The sequence below is a fragment of the Macaca fascicularis genome, chromosome 3 (genome assembly GCF_037993035.2).
Source record: "Macaca fascicularis isolate 582-1 chromosome 3, T2T-MFA8v1.1".
In the NCBI taxonomy this organism is placed as follows: Eukaryota; Metazoa; Chordata; class Mammalia; order Primates; family Cercopithecidae; genus Macaca; species Macaca fascicularis.
In genome coordinates, this window is record NC_088377.1 from 90,102,369 (window position 1) to 90,119,468 (window position 17,100).

Here is a 17,100-nt window from a genome sequence, read left to right on the forward strand (position 1 = left end):
TCACACCTCAAACTATAGTAGTCCCCTCTACTTTGTGGTTTCACTTTCCACTTTCAACTGCAATCTAGAAATAGTTGAGTACAGTACATATTGTAATGATATATTGGGACAGACCACATTCACATAACTTTTATTACAGTATATTATTACGATTGCTCTATTTTACCATATTGTTCATCTCTTATGGTGCCTAATTTATTCATAGTTATGCATGTATAGGAAAAAAACACAGTATTTATAGGGCTTGGTACTAACCATGGTTTCACGCATCCACTGGGGATCTTAAAATGTATCCCCCACAGGTAAGGAGAGACTATTGTAATGACTCTGATACTCTCGCCTCTCTCTTACAAGAACCCCTTTTTTTTTTAGTTTCATTAGGCCCACATGGATAATTCAGGATAATCTCCCACCTCAAGATCTTTAATTTAATCACATCTATGATGTTCCCTTTACCATGTAAGGTGACATATTCATAGGTTCTGGGGATAAGGACGTGGACATCTTCGGAGACTACTTTCAGTTCACCACAGGTGGTAATACGGAAGGAGGAAAGAGGAGACATAGTAGCGGTTAAACATTATTTTTCACTTTCAACATGAGTGGGGAAGGAAGAAAGAAAAGACCCAAATTTCAAAGCATCAGCCCATTCTTCTGTGTTCTAAGACTATTCTAACCATTACAATAGCTACTGCCCACATGTGGCTATTGAGACTTTGATGGCAATATTCCAAATTAAGATGTGCTGTAAATGTACAACTACATATAAAACTTGAAAGACATCATATAAGAAAAAAGTAAAATGTCTAATGATTAATTTTAAACAAATTTTACATTTTGAAAGGAAAATATTTTGGACATATTTGGTTGAATAAAATATATAATCAAAATTAATCTCATCTGTTACTCTTTATTTTTTTAACAGGGCTAATAGGGAATTTTAAATTACAGATGTGGGGAATAAGCACACTCAAAAAAGATGAAATAAAGTCTTCTGCCATAAAAGCAACAAGAACACTGGCAAAAATTCTCAAAATCAAATTTTTGAAAACTCTGGAAATTAACTAAAGCCTTGCAATAACTGATGAGTTTTTATCCAAGGAAAAAAAAAAAAAACACCTGAATTTTAATAAGACCAGCAAGCTTTGTGACATCTTAACTTGCCATATTATCATCCACTTCTACCAGGCTTGAGAACCAACAGCCTCATCAGAAACTAAATACTAGCAGCCTGGCAACCACAAAAGACAGCAGAATGAGTTTAAAGTTTAGTGGGGGAAAACCCAGGCTTTCTTTTCTTTTTTTTTTTTTTTTTTCCAGCTTCACTGATGAATTCTACCAAACAATAAAAGAAAAATTAGTACTAATTCTTCACAAACTCTTCCAAAAGCCAGGAGAGGAAGGAATACTTTTCAACTCTTTCTATGAAGCAAATGTTACTCAGGCACCAAAAACTAACAAAAACATCATCAGAAAACTACAGACCATAAAAACCAATATCCCTTATGAATATAAACCTAAGAATCCTCAGCAACATACTAGCATACTGAGTACAGCAATACATACAAAGGATCATACAACTTGACCAACTGAAAATTTTCCAAGGGTTGAAAGATTGGTTCAATATACAAAAATCAATGTCAACTGTTAATCAATCAATAATCAAATAACATATAAATGGGATAAGTGACACAAAACAAATCATCATGTCAGTAGTCACAGAAATAGCATTTGCCAAAATTCAACACTCTTTCATGATAAAAACAGTCAGTAAACTAGGAACAGAGGGTACTTCCTTCACCTGTTAAAGCATAACAAGGAAGGCCAGGCACTATGGCTCATGCCTGTAATCCCAGCACGTTGGAAGGCCAAGATAGGAGGATCACTTGAGCTCAGGAGTTTGAGACCAGCATGGGCAACATAGTGAGAGCTCATCTCTACTAAAATTCAAAAAAATTTAGCTAAGCATGATGGCATATGCCTGTAGTCCCAGATACTCAGCGGGCTGAGGTGGGGGAATGCTTGAGCCTGGGAGTTCAAGACTGCAGTGAGCCATGATCATGCCACTGCATTCCAGCCTGGGTGCCAGAGAGAGACCTTGACTTAAAAAAAAAAAAAAAAAAAGAGTATCACAGAAAAAAACACAGCTAACATCATACATAATGGTGAAAGACTGAAATGTTTTGCCTTGAGATCAAGAACAAGAAAAGGATGCCTGCTCTTGCCACTTCCATTCAACATTGTACTGGAATTCTGTCCAGGGCAGTTAGGCAAGAAAAAGAAATACAGTGCACTCAGATTGGAAAGGAAAAAAGCAAAACTATCTTATTTTGCAGATGATGTAATCTCACACTGGAAAAATCCTACGGAATCCACTAAAATACTCTTAGAACCAAATAATGAGCCCAGCAAGGTTGTAAGATTAAAAAAAAATAAATATATGATCATCACATTAAGTTCTATTGCTCAATGCTGATCACAATAATTCAACTTTAGAGAATATAAACAGCCTATGTAATGCAGCACCTATGCCAAGATCAGCAAACTTACAGCACCCTCCCAGTGAGTGTTGTACCTTGGCAGACAAGGATAATAATCACAGCACTCTTTTCCAGAAGTCATGTCAACCTTCTCAATACCACCCTCCAGTCCAGGTCCAAGTGACAGAAAGATTAAAGCTGTCTGCAGTCTTGTGTTGCTTCTACTACCATTCCACCAAAACAGCACTAGTAGTCAACTCCTGCTCTACAGGCTTGGCCCAATGTCCTGCCAAGAAAGTCCTTCTTTCCCAGCCAAACAAACAAGCAAACAAAAAACAGCCTGTTACTGACTCTTTACTTTGAATGGACCTACTAACTATATAGGACATAGGGTTATTATTTGAAATGTCACACCCGATGTTTATTCTTCACAAGAGTATGAAGAAATGGCCAGATTTAGTACCAATCACAACTGCTAGGAGAAGGCTTTCAGTCAGTCACACCAAACAATAAATGCAACGGCCTGAAGCAGGAGAAAGCTTGACATGTTCTACAATGTTTAACCACTACTATGTCTACTCTTTCCTCCTTCCATATTACCACCCGTGGTTGGCTGAAAATAGTCTCCAAAAGATGTCAACGTCCTTATCCCCAGAACCTATGAATATGCCACCTTATATGGTAAGGGGAACATCATAGATGTGATTAAATTAAATATCTTGAGATGGGAGATTATCCTGGATTATCCACGTGGGCCTAATGAAACCATGACGCTTGATGCAGGTGGTTTATTTATCATTTAGCTACAATGATACCATAATAGTTGGGACCAAAGAGACATGATCTAGTTTACAGACATGGTCCATAAATTAAGATGGGTAAATAGTCACCATTGATTAGCCAACAAACAAGGACATGATGGCAACATTTCATTCTAAATAAAATTCCTGCCCCCTACAAAAAAAAGAAAAAAAAAAAAAACAAGAAAATAAATAAATAAGTAAATAAAATAAAAAATTCCCTGACCTGAGAAAATGCAAAGATAAAGGTGAAATTAATTAACTTAGTAACAAAAACAAATTGTTCTAACTCTAAAAGTAGATAACAAAGATGATTCTGATATCATTAAACACAGCTTTAGGAATAGTCCATTAAATTCATGATTCTACTAGGTTCTGCAAGGACAAAATCTAAATTCAGGAAATACATATTAACATCAATAGATCTTTCTATTCCTATTTCTTTTATATCTTGAACTCAACTATTTTTCTATTGTTTTACAACATTTGAAAGCTCCAAAGTGTTTTTAAGTATCTAATAAGAAAATTAAGCTACATCACCATAAAATATGTCTCCCCATTGTATTATTTTTTCCTTTAGGGTACCCTCCCACTAGTAATTATCAATTATTACAAGTTGAAGACCTGACTTTCCTTTTTAGTTCATATCATATAAAAATATGCAATGCCCATGAATATAACTAATGACTTCAGTATACAAAACCAGAGCATGTTCCCAATTCACTTACATTTCACTCAGTTTTCCTCAAGAAGACAACAAACCATATTTTGTATTGAAGTCAATTTGCATTTAACCTAACCAATAGCATTACAGCAACATAAAATGATAGAGTATCAAAAATTCTTTAGAGCTTTCTTTGTAAATAATCTGATTTTTCCTTTTTTGGTTTAACTTCCTAATTACTCATCTTCATAACAGATCCTTTTTTTCAATATTTTAAATTGATGATTTTTGATTTAATTGAAAATAAAATTATAAATATTGATAGTACATATAATGTTTTGATCTATGAATACACTGCGAGATGATTAAATCAAGCTAGTTAACATACACATCTCCTCTTTTTTTTTTTTTTTTTTTGGAGATGGAGTCTTGCTCTATTATCTAGGCTGGAGTACAGTGGTGCAATCTCAGCTAATGCAACTGCTGTCTCCTGGGTTCAAGCAATTCTCCTGCCTCAGCCTCCAGAGTAGGTGGGATTACAGGTGCCCGCCACCACAACTGGCTAATTTTTGTATTTTTAGTAGAGATGGGGTTTCACCATGTTGGCCAGGCTGGTCTCGAACTCCTGACCTCAAGTGATCCATCCTCCTCAGCCTCCCAAAGCATTAGGATTACAGGCATAAGCCACCATGTCTGTCCTTCATCACCTCATATATTTGTGTTTTTATGATAAGAACATTTAAGATCTAATCTCTTAGGAAATTTAAAGCATACATTATTATTAACTCTAGTCACCTTGCTGTAAAATAGATCTCCAGAACTTATTTATCTCATCTAACTGAAACTTTGCCCTCTTTGACCATCATCTCCCCCTGCCCCCACCTCCAACCCGCAGCCCCTGGCAACCACCATTCTAGTCTCTGCCTCTATGACTTCAACTTTTTCAGATTCCACATATATACAAGACCATGTGATATTTTTCTTTCTGTGCCTGACTTATATCACTTAGTGCTGCAGGTTCATATGCCTTGTTGCAAATGATAGGATTTTCTTCATTTTTAAGACTAAACCATATTACATTGTGTATATATAACACATTTCTTTATCCATTCATCTGATGATTTACGTTTAGATTGATTCCAATGCTGCAGTGAACATGGGAATGCATATATTTATTCAACACACTGATTTTCTCACCTTTGATATATTCTCAGAAGTGGGATTGTTAGATCATATGGTAGTTCTACTTTTAATTCTTTTAAGGAACCCCCATACTGCTTTCCATAATGGCTATACTCATTTACATTCCCACTAATAGTGTGTAAGTGTTCCTTTTTCTCCACACTCTCGCCAACACTTATTATCTGTCTTGCTGATAATAGCAATTCTAACAAGTTTGAGGTTGTGGTTTTAATTTGCATTTTCCCTGATGTTTCATGGTGTTGGACATTTTTTCAAATACTTGTTGGCCACTTGTATGTCCTGTTTCAAGAAATGTCTGGCCAGGGGCGGTGGCTCACACCTACAATCCCAGCATTTTGGGAGGCCAAGGCGGGTGGATCACCTGAGCTCAGAAGTTTAAAACCAGCCTGGTCAACATGGTGAAACCCCATCTCTACCAAAAATACAAAAATTAACTGGGCATGGTGGCCCGCAGCTCTAATCCCAGCTACTTTGGAGGCTGAGGCAGAAGAATTTCTTGAACCCGGGAGGCGGAGGTTGCAGTGAGCTGAGATGGCACCACTGCACACCGGCCTGGGTGACAGAGCAAGACTCCATCTCAAAAAAAAAAAAGAAAGAAAGAAATGTCTATTCAGGTCGTTTGCCCAATTTTTAATGGGGTTATTTGTTTTCCTTGTTATTGAACTGTTTGGGTTCCTTATATATTTTGGATAATAACCCCTTATCAGATATATGCTTTGCAAAAATTTTCTCCCATTCTTTAAGTTGTCTCTTCACTCTGTTGATTGTTTTCTTTGCTGTGCAGAAACTGTTTAGTTTGATGCAATCTCATTTGTCTAGTTTTGCTTTCATTGCCTGTGCTTTTTGGGCTCATATCCAAATACCTTCACCAAAAAAAAAAGTCAAGAAGCTATTTCCCTATGTTTTATTCTCGTAGTCTAACAGTTTAGGTCTTATGTTTCAGTCTCTAATCCATATTATCTATGTATTTACATTTAGAGACAGGGTCTCGCTCTGTCACCCAGGCTGGAGTTCAGTGGCACGCTCATAATTCTATGTAACCTCTAATTCCTGGGCTCAAGCAATTCTCCTACCTCAGCCTCCCAAGTAGGTGGGATTGCAGGTGCTCACAACCATGCCCGGATAATTTTTATATTTTTTTTGTACAGACAGGGTCTCATTATTATTGGCCAGGCTGGTCCCAAACTCCTGGCCTCAAATGATACTCCTGCATACTGGGATTACAGGCCACTGCACTGGCCCTTTTAATCCATTTTAAGTTGATTTTTGCATATAGTGTAAGATAACGGTCCAACCTCATTCTTCTGCATCTGAATATCCAGTTTGTTTTTTTGTTTGTTTGGTTTTTTGTTTGTTTGTTTTGGTATTTTTGAGAGAGTCTAGCTCTGTCACCCAGGCTGGAGTGCACTGGCACAACCTCGGCTCACTGCAACCTCCACATCCTGGGTTCAAGAGATTCTTCTGCCTCAGTCTCCCAAGTAGCTGGGACTATAGGCACATGCCACCACACCCAGCTAATTTTTTTATTTTTAGTAGAGATGGAGTTTCACTAGGTTGGCCAGGCTGCTCTCAAACTTCTGACCTCAAATGATTCCCCCACCTTAGCCTCCCAAAGTGCTGGGATTACATGCATGAGCCAGTGCGCCTGGCCAGTCAATTGATCTTTGACAAAGGTGCCACAATATACAATAGGGAAAGTACAGCCTCGCCAATAAATTGTATTGGTAAAACTGGATATTCAGGCTGGGTGGGGTGGCTCGTGCCTGTAATCCCAGCAGTCTTGAGGTCAGGAGTTCAAGAACAGCCTAGCCAGCATGGTGAAACCCTGTCTCTACTAAAAATACGAAAAGTAGCTGCGCATGGCGGTTCGTGCCTATAATCCCAGCTACTTGGGAGGCTGAGGCAGCAGAGTCATTTGAACCTGGGAGGCAGAGGTTGCAGTGAGATTGTGCTGCTAAACTGGACAGCCTAGGTGACAGATTGAGACCCTGTCTGCAAAAAACAACAAAAACAAACAAACAAAAAATCAATTGACTGTAACTGTGTGTATTTATTTCTGAGCTTTCTGTGCTGTTCCTTTGGTCTACACGTCTGTCTTTATGCCAACAGCATGCCGTTTTGATTACAATAGCTTTGTATTATATTTTGAAATCAAGAAGTATGACACCTCCAGCTTTGTGTTTTTTACTTGAGACTGCTTTGGATTCATTAACAGAATGAAGGATAAAAATTATATGATTGTCTCAGGGAATACAGAAAAAGCATTTAGCAATATTCAACATCTTCTCATGATAAAAACTTACAATAAATTAGGTATAGAAGGAATGTACCTCAACAAAATAAAAACTACATATTACAAGCCCACAGTTAGTATCATACCCAACTTTCTGCTATAACCTTCTATTTTTCCTTCTCCCTCAAAGGAAGAAAAAACAAAACTCCCTTTGAAGAGTTCTCTTAATTTCCTTAGTCATAGACTGTGCTGCCTCTCTACTTTTTCCTCCTATACTCATGCTTCAACACAATCTCAGCTTTTAGCTCTACTTCCTTCCTGAATACACAACTGCTTTCCTCACAGATTTGTACATTCACGGGCTTTTCTCAAGGAAATTCTTCTAGAGCTGATCTATCAATTAGGCACAGTAGGCACAATGCTTAAGACCCAAAATACTTTAAGGATACACAAAATGTTGCAATTTTCATTTCATTTAAAATCAGAAAAAAAAAGTGTAATAATAATAAATGTAGAATAATGAATTATCTTCATCGTTATACCAATGCAGTTATAGAATATAATTTTTAATATTTTTATGAAGGAAAGGACCCACAAAGGCAAAAGTTCCCAGGGCCCAAAGAAGTCATAATGGGCCCCTTCTTCTAAGTCAGCCTAGTCCCAGATCTCTCCCCAGTCAAAACTTGTCCATTCTAGCCTCATAGGCAAGACCTGCACCAGAAGTAACAATACGGGTACTTATCAAAACCTGATTAATAGTGATGGTTACGTAACTCACTAAACTTACTAAAATCATTAAGTTATAATATTTATGATATGTAATATATACCTCAATAAAATTATTTAAAAAAAGATATAGAGTTGTTTTAAAAAGCTAGAAACACAGGTATATCTAAGGACACAAAACAATGAATTTTAGATTACTATACTTGTTTGAGATTCAAAAGTTTATCAGTCAAAATGATAAGAATTAAAATTGTATCTACTTGAATATGTTCATATAATATGATCAATGTACATATGTGAGTAAAGGATAGTGACATCAAAAGTGACAAAACATTCTGTATGTGAAAATAATTATGGTGCTAAAAAAACTAACTCATTGTAGTAGTAATTAAGGGAGCCTGGTTGCAATTAAGTACAGGAAGGATATTAAAACTTCCAAAAGATATTTCTGTAAGCCACAACAGAAGAATAGAGCAACAGAATAAGTAGAACCACATCCAAACCCACTTCCTTGTTATTTACCAATGTCATCTAAAGAACACTGTTTAGATGCTGATGTTAGTTGTCTTGACTGGACAAATTTAAATCATATTCAGACTAAAAAAAAAATCAAAAGAATTTTTGAACAGGGTTAAAAGTTATAGCCTTAAAACTATAAAAAATGTAGTGCCCACTACAAACCACATCCTGGCAATTGTCATGTCTCTATAATGAACTACTTGAAATGGTTTTGTTGTGGCTGAGGCAATCGTTTCTGAGTTAATAATCAGCTACTATTCCAATCGGGTGTAAATTGTCTTTTTTACACTAGATCACTTTTAAGAGGATTATAACAATTTAATTTTTAGCAACTAATGTTCAATGTTATAATCATTCGTCATTCCATATAATATAATCAAAATGAGTAGAAAAGTATGTTTTTTACTACTGCATGAAATTGTATTCATTTTCCAGGCAGCTGAAATTAAGTTCAAATGTTATCTGCTTAATGCAGGTGAACATTTATATCCAAAAAAAGAATTTTTTTTTTTAATTTAAAAAAAGGTGAAGTTTCCTGTTATGCTTTTTAAAAAGTACCTAGAAATAGCACTCCTTATTTACATAAAGTAGATTTTAACCATGTTGTGGTTGGTTTTTGGATCTAGAATTTATAAGTGTTATCTTAAATTGAAAGACAAATTGAAGTCAGTCAAGGTTTATCTATTATGAAAAGTTATAATAATTATGATAAAATAATTATGTTGTTAGTCAACTTTTTAATCTCAACACATTACTAACAGTGAATTATTTTTTCAATAACCGAATAAAATTAATGCTTGTCATCATCATATTTTCTGATTTACAAAGTATTTTTCACATCCTTTATTGCATTAGATCCTAAAAACAACCCTCTACTTTAGGAGAGTAAATATTTGTGGATTGCTTCCCCAGCATCCATTTCCCTCTCTTCTGGCCAAAAAATAACCATACCATTCTTTGGAGGAATCACCTGTCCCCCAGTCTCAGCCATACGGTTTGGGTGGAGTTAACCCCATCTCTAGTACCAGGAATCGCTTAAGCCGCTCAGTGTGTTCTATCTTTCAGGCCCCATTTATCAGTTTAGGAATGGTCACTTAAACCAGTGAAATTATGTTCTTGCTTTCTGGAACTTCTAGGAAAAGGGAACTTCCTTTTTCTCTCACAGGAACTACTGTAAGATTCTGAAACTTTTCGGAATAATATGGTGTAAGAATGTAAGATCTGGCTGGATGCAGTGACTCACACCTGTAATACCAGCATGTTGGGAGGCCAAGGCAGGAAGATCCCTTAAGGCTAAGAGTTCGAGACTAGCCTGGACAACACAGTCAGACCCCCTGATCTCTAAAAATATATATATATATATAAATTAGCCAGGCATAATGCCATACACCTGTAGTCCCAACTACTACGGAGGCTGAGGAAGGAGGATTGTTTGAGTCCAGGAGTTCGAGGTTGCAGTGAGCTATCATCGCACCACTGCATACCAACCTAGACAAAAGCACGAGACCGTATCTCCTTAAAAAAAAAAAAAAAAATGCAAGATCTGAAACCAAAACGGCTACAACCTTAGTTCCACATAAGGAAGGAGGGATAAAAGGGAGGGAGAGGGAAGAAGGTCGACAGCATAGAGGAGAAAGGAAAACAGGAAAGTAAAGATAGACGAGAGAGACAAAGAAGAGAAAAGAGATGCCCAAGCTAGAGAAGGGCACATGAGAAGAAAGGGAGGACAGAGACAAGGAATAAAGCAGAGGCAAACAGAGAAAAACAGAGCTCAGGATGCAGTGAATCCAGAGAGTGAAAAAGTTCTTACCACGCATTGCCTTGCACTTCAGGTAAGCTGTAGAATAAATTATCTGTTACAACTGCCTTTTGAAGTTCTCTAACCACTACTCACAGTCCAGAAGCTATTCTGAATGGCGCAGCTGTAGCAAATCTATGAAGAGACATATTCTTTGCCTTAAAAGACCATCACCTATTAGAATTTATGGATAAAGAAACAGAACTCTTGCTCAGCACAGTGGCCCTGGCCGGGTGCAGTGGCTCACACCTATAATCCCAGCATTTTGGAAAGCCAAGGCAGGTGATGAGGTCAGGAGTTCAAGACCAGCCTGGCCAACATGGTGAAACCCCGTCTCTACCAAAAAAAAAAAAAAAAAAAATTAGCCAGGAGTTTTGACACACGCCTGTAGTCCCCGTTACTCAGGAGGCTAAGGCACAAGAAGCGCTTGAACCTGGGAGTCGTAGGTTGCAGTGAGCTGAGAGCACATCACTGCACTCCAGCTTAGCTTACAGAAAAAGAAAAAAAGATAGTTAATGTGACTGAAATACACTAATTTTAGCAATCTGAGTTAACTGTAGTACAATAGGCCAAATCACTGCTACTGTGTTTGCCAAAAGCAAATAATCTCATCATTAGCTGTTTATTGAGTACTTATCATAATTCTAATGGTTTACCATCTTTTCTCATCTTCTCTGGCAAACCTAAGGGTTACGAGACATTCCCATTGGTAACAGTAGTTCTCACATTGATCTCAAAGAATTGGAAAAACCAATTTTTGACAAAGGCTGGGCTGGGCATTGAGGATACCATTGTAAGTAAAAACATTGTCCCAGCCATCATAGAATTTACCGTCTCAGGGAGAAACATGGACAATAAAAATAGACACAGACATGCACACACATACACACACCCCAAAAATGACTGACTATATACCTGTATGTATATGCATGAGTTTGCCCTCACTGTGCCCTCACTTTGAAGGGGCCCTGCGGTGATTCCACCTTCCCCACCCTTACTCCCAGGGAAATACACACCTTCACATGGTGAACCACTAGTTACATGCTAGAAGCGAATTAAACTCTACGATACTCATCTAAACAATACAATACTCTTTACACATTAGAGTAAAGTAGTCTAGGTAAAAATTAGGAGACTTAAGTAGAGTCCCAACTCCATGACCTGCTACATGATCTGTGAGTCCTGATGTAAAAAAAAACTGTAGGGCCTCCTGTGGAAGTTATTAACAAATTCAAGACAGTGACAGCAGAACATTGAACTAAGCCCAGGGCTACCCATGACTGCACAGGTTACACACCCATGAAACCTTCATGGCTTCCAAACTTATTGGATGTGCAACTTTTATTCATTGCTTACCCTACCTCAGGTTCCTTACAGCTTAGAATTAGGGGAAGAAAAGACTTTCTGCACCCTCCCATAACTAACATCTGTAGTTCTTTATTAAGGAGTGAAACCATTCATTTGAACAGAGTTCTTTCACCTTTTTATAGAAACATTAAAATTCTGACTGTGACTTGAAGCTACTGTTATGTAAAAACCCATACGTAGTATTTCATTTTCAACTATATTGATGTTTTTTATTTCTATATACCTCCTTAATTTTGCCTAAGAGGAAAAAATATCCAAAGCAGTGTTCCAAGTTTACTATTTTCCCATGTATGCCTTTTAAATCTGAAATTCCCAACTGAGGTCTCTATGTCTAGAAAGTAGTTTTTCCCACAGTAAAATGTCTCCATGCACAAATCAGATATTTTCTTTTTCTATCACGGAAAAATTATCTATTCAGAATCAACTTCCACATATGGTACAGCATCTGGGTCTGATCCAGTGAAAAGAAGGCAAAATGTCATTTTGACAGTGAGTTAACCCTTTTATTCCCCTAGTTTAGTATTTAGCACAACATAACTGATAAGTATGGAAACCAGGAATTCTTTATCTGGGGTCTATAAACAGATTTCTGGGAGTTCATCAACTCAAGTGAAAAAAAAAAGTATATCTTTATTTTCATCAACCTCTAAAATTTAGCATTTTCTTCTATTATAAATGTAGGTGACAAACCACAAGAGTACCTATGACTTGATCACGAATAAATATTATCATATTACAATTGTATCATATTACAATTACTACAGATACCATGAAATACCATTTATCTTCAACACGACTTCAAAATTGTAATAGTGTTATACCCACTATTAGATATTGTGGCTTAATGTGTTAGAAAAAATTATATTTTTAATAATAGAAAATTGATTTTTCCATTGAATATATTTCAACATAACTGGCTTCTTTTGTAATCCTAAGTACCTCATTTTATGTGTTCAAAAACACAATTGCAAGGAAAAGTCCAGACTTCACCAGACTACCAAAGGGGTTCATGGCACATAAAAGGAGAAACAAGTCAAAAGAAGTTATAGGGTACATATGAAGCAACTATATCTCTTGTCTTACAAGAAGCAACAGACACATTCTAGTAAAAACAGCCTGGAAAATTTGAGTTCAACAATGATGTCTACATTACAACAAAATCTTCATGGTCCGTGTATTTTAATATGAAAACAAGTACATGAGCCGGGCGCAGTGGCTCATGCCTGTAATCCCAGCACTTTGGGAGGCCAAGGTGGGCGAATCACATGAGGTCAGGAATTCGAGACCAGCCTGACCAACATGGAGAAACCCCATCTCTACTAAAAATATGAAATTAGCTGAGCGTGGTGGCACATGCCTTAACCCCAGGTACTCAGGAGGCTGAGGCAGGAGAATTGCTTGAACCCAGGAGGTGGAGGTTGCAGTGAGCCGAGATCGCGCCATTGCACTCTAGCCTGGGCAACAAGAGTGAAATTCCGTCAAAAAGAAAGAAAGAAAGACACAGAGAGAGAGAGAGAGAGAGAAAGTATATCAAAACAAAACAGTTTTTGTTGTTGTTGTGTTAGTTTTTGTATTGTTTTTGTACATGTGACCACAGAATTTGATCTGAAAAGGTATAACCCAGACACAGTTTTTATAACATTATCTGAAATATTATTTGGATTGTTACCTGGGATGACAGTAGGTTACAATCAATGAACAGTCCTTTTCCGGTTTTGTATTTTTGTATCAATCCAGCCATAATAGCTCCAAATGCATACAGGCCAGTGGCAAGATCAGTCATGGCTACTCCTGGGCGAACTGGATCTCCATCCTGATTTGAAGGTTGGGTTGAGAAAGAAGAAATAATTAAACATTAAAAGAACTATATGATTTCTCAAATCTTCTAATGTGAAATAGAAAAAAGAATTCTCTATGAAATGTGCAGACACACACAAAAAAGTTAATAAAATAAATTGCTATTGTGAGTATCTGTTGGTAATAGGAAAATATTTATATTTGCTATATAATTCTCAGTGTATTTCTCTCCGCCATGCCTACTAACCTAACTAACCCAAACTAAAAATAAAAGATTTTTTAGAAACCGATCTGATGTTTCAAATGTTTTAAATTCTTTCTTGATATATTTTATCTTGTTTATACTAAAAAAAATTAATTGAATTTAAATGGGTTAATTTATTGGGGAGAAAGAGTTAAAGCAGTGTTTTTCTCCTATTGGGTGAGAGGCTCTCTCACAAAAAAAAAAAAAAAGAAAAAAGAAAGTAAAAAATCTGATCAAACCTCCTTATAAGCATGCCAATAGCTGGCAAAAATACTAACGGTGTTTGCATAATAATTTTAAAAAAGACTACTTACCCATAAAAAGCTTTCAGCAGACTGCCCCTGGATTAGGATTACTATGATAAACTGAGAATCTACAGATTTATGGGACATGGAGCACGGGGCACAGGACATGAGCTTTGCAACTATCTGGGTACAAAATGGAGATGTTTCACAGCCTGTAACACTGCCTGCTAATAACTCATATATTTCATTAAGGACTTCATCTACTGCTCTGGGCCGCAGAGTTTTGTCTATTGCAGTAAGAAAGGATCTGGGGGCCTCTCTCAATGTCCTGGACCTGTCTCTGCTTTTCCTGAACCTTTTGATTGCTTGTATTCTTGAAATTATAAGGAAAGCTTAACATTGATTAACATCTCCACTTCACGTCAGTCTGATTTGATAATCCAATTCTTGGCCCATATGTAAACATGTTAGAACAGTACTTGACATAAAATAAAAATCACCTATCAAAATTATCATCAACATTATTATTAATCATTGATATATCAGACAGTTTCTACTTGTCACTACCTTTAATTCTGATAAGCCTTAAATGGCACAGAATACCTAAAAAAACTCACATTTCACATTTCATCTGGTTGATGCAGTCATTCAATTACCTCCTTATTAATTAATTCTAGCTTCCGTTGAGTCATTTTCAGAAGTTAATTTGTCCTTTTTCTGTATCCCATCATAAACCATGTTAATTGTTTTGAAAAGTATTGTTTTCCAAAATTATGTTTAAAGCAAGTAACTGAGACTGTAGAGTAGCTAAACTTATTTTTTCCCTGCTTTTCAATACAATTTCAAGGACGATATTGCCATGAAACTTGGAAATGTCTGGCAGTTTACTATTACCATTATTGTCAAAAGTTGTAATGTAATGCCTTAAATCAATATATTTAAAATTAAATTTGTCATTATAATGTCTTAAAAGCGAGAGACAAGTTCAAAGTTACGTAGACCCTTGAACAACAAAGTTCTGAACTGCCTGGATCCACTCATATATGGATTTTTTTTTTTCAATAAAAGCTACACTAAAGGCTGGGCACAGTGGCTCACACCTGTAATCTCATCACTTTGGGAGGCCATGGCGGGTGGATCGCCTGAGGTCAGGAGTTCGAGAACAGCCTGTCCAATACGGTGAAACCTCATTTCTACTGAAAATACAAAAATTAGCCAGGTGTGGTGGCACATACATGTAATCCCAGCTACTCACGAGGCTGAGGCAGGAGAATTGCTTGAACCCAGGAGGCGGAGGCTGCAGTGAGCTGAGATCGCACCACTGCACTCCAGCATAGGTAACAGAGCGAGACTCCATCTCAAAAAATAATAATAATAATACTACCATATGACCCAGCAATTCCACAACTGGGTAGATATCCAAGAAAGAAGAAAATCAATAACGAACAGGTAAGTGCATTCCCATGTTTATTGCAGCACTACTGACAACAGCGGAAATATGGAATCAACCCAAATGTCCATCAGTGGATGAATGGATAAAGAAAATGTGTTCATGTACAGTGGCTCATGCCTATAAATCCCAATACTTTGGAGGCCAAGCAGGAGGATCACTTGAGGCTACGAGTTCAAGATCAGCCTGGGTGACAGAGTAAGATGCTGTCTCTACCAAAAAACACAAAAATTAGTTGGGCATGGTGACACACACTTCTCGTACCAGCTACTTGGGAGTCTGAGGTGCAAAGATCACTTGAGTGCAGGAGTTCCAGGCTGGAATGAGCTATGATCATGCCACTGCACTCCAGTCTGGGCAAAAGACTGAGACCCTGTTTCAAAAACAACTGCAATGAGATAGATAGATAGATAGATAGATAGATAGATAGATAGATAGATAGATAGAAATATTATTCAGCCATAAAAAATTAGCTGGGCAAAGAATAAATTCCTGTCATTTGCAACAATATGGATGTAACTGGAGGACATTATGTTAAGTGAAAGAAGCCAAGCACAGAAAGACAAATATCACATATTCTGACTCGGATGTGGAAGCTAACAAAGTAGATCTCATGAAGATAGACAGCAGACTAGTGGTTACTAGAGACTGGGAAGGGTAGGGGGAGGAGAGATGAAGAGAGGTTGATCAGTGGGAACAAACATACACTTAGATGGAAGAAATAAGAATTGTTATTCAGTAGATCAGTAGGGTGACTATAGCTAACATCAAAAGGCTGTACATTTCAAAATAGTTCACAGGGAATAATTTGAATGTTCCTAGAATAGAGAAATGGTAAATATTTAAGGTGATGATGGGTATATCAACAGCCCTGATCTGATTATATTAATGTATGGAATGATCACATGAACCCTGAAAACATGTACACCTACTATGTATCGATTTTTTAAAAAGCTAAAAAAAAAAATGAAGCTTCTCAACCTGATAAAGGGCATCTATTAAAAAATCATAACCCAGATTACACTTGAAGGTAAAGAACTGAATGCTTTCCCCTAAAATCAAGAACAAGATAAGAGGCCAGGCACGATGGCTCATTCCTGTAATCCCACACTTTGGGAGACTGAAGGGAAGATCACTTAAGCTCAGGAGTTAAAGCCCAGACTGCACAACATAGTGAGACCCCCACCTATATATTTTACAAAAGAAAAAAATTTTTTAACTAATCACTTTTTTAATGGAATAAGACAAGGATGTCCACTCTAACTGCTTCAATTCAACATTACACTGGAGGTTTTAGCCAGTGCAGTTAGGGTACAAAAAGAAATAAAATGAATTTAGATTGCAAAGAAAGAAGTAAAACTATCTCAATTTGCAGATGACCCAGTCTTACGTATCAAAAGTCCTAAGGAATCCACTAAAACACTCTTAGAACTAGTAATCGAGTTAAGCAAGATTGCAAGATAAAAGCCAATAAACAAACATCAGCTGTATTCTATACAGTAGCAATAAACAAACAAAAAATGAAATAAAACAATTCAATTTATAATAGAATCAAAAAGAATAAAACACTTAG

General features: G+C 36.8%; 1 protein-coding gene across 11 annotated transcripts in view; it reads right to left on the reverse strand.

The window, feature by feature from the left end:
* The window catches only part of SUGCT (succinyl-CoA:glutarate-CoA transferase), a 752,487-nt gene that overhangs the window by 593,028 nt on the left and 142,359 nt on the right, over positions 1–17,100 (reverse strand). For all 11 annotated transcript variants that reach the window (XR_010585693.1, XR_010585692.1, XM_065542089.1 and 8 more), the window contains one exon: positions 13,461–13,604. Coding sequence is in view for 9 of the 11 variants with exons in the window: in XM_065542089.1 (XP_065398161.1) it covers positions 13,461–13,604 (144 nt within the window). In the remaining 2 variants the exon portion in view is untranslated. The remainder of the gene's footprint in view (positions 1–13,460; positions 13,605–17,100) is intronic.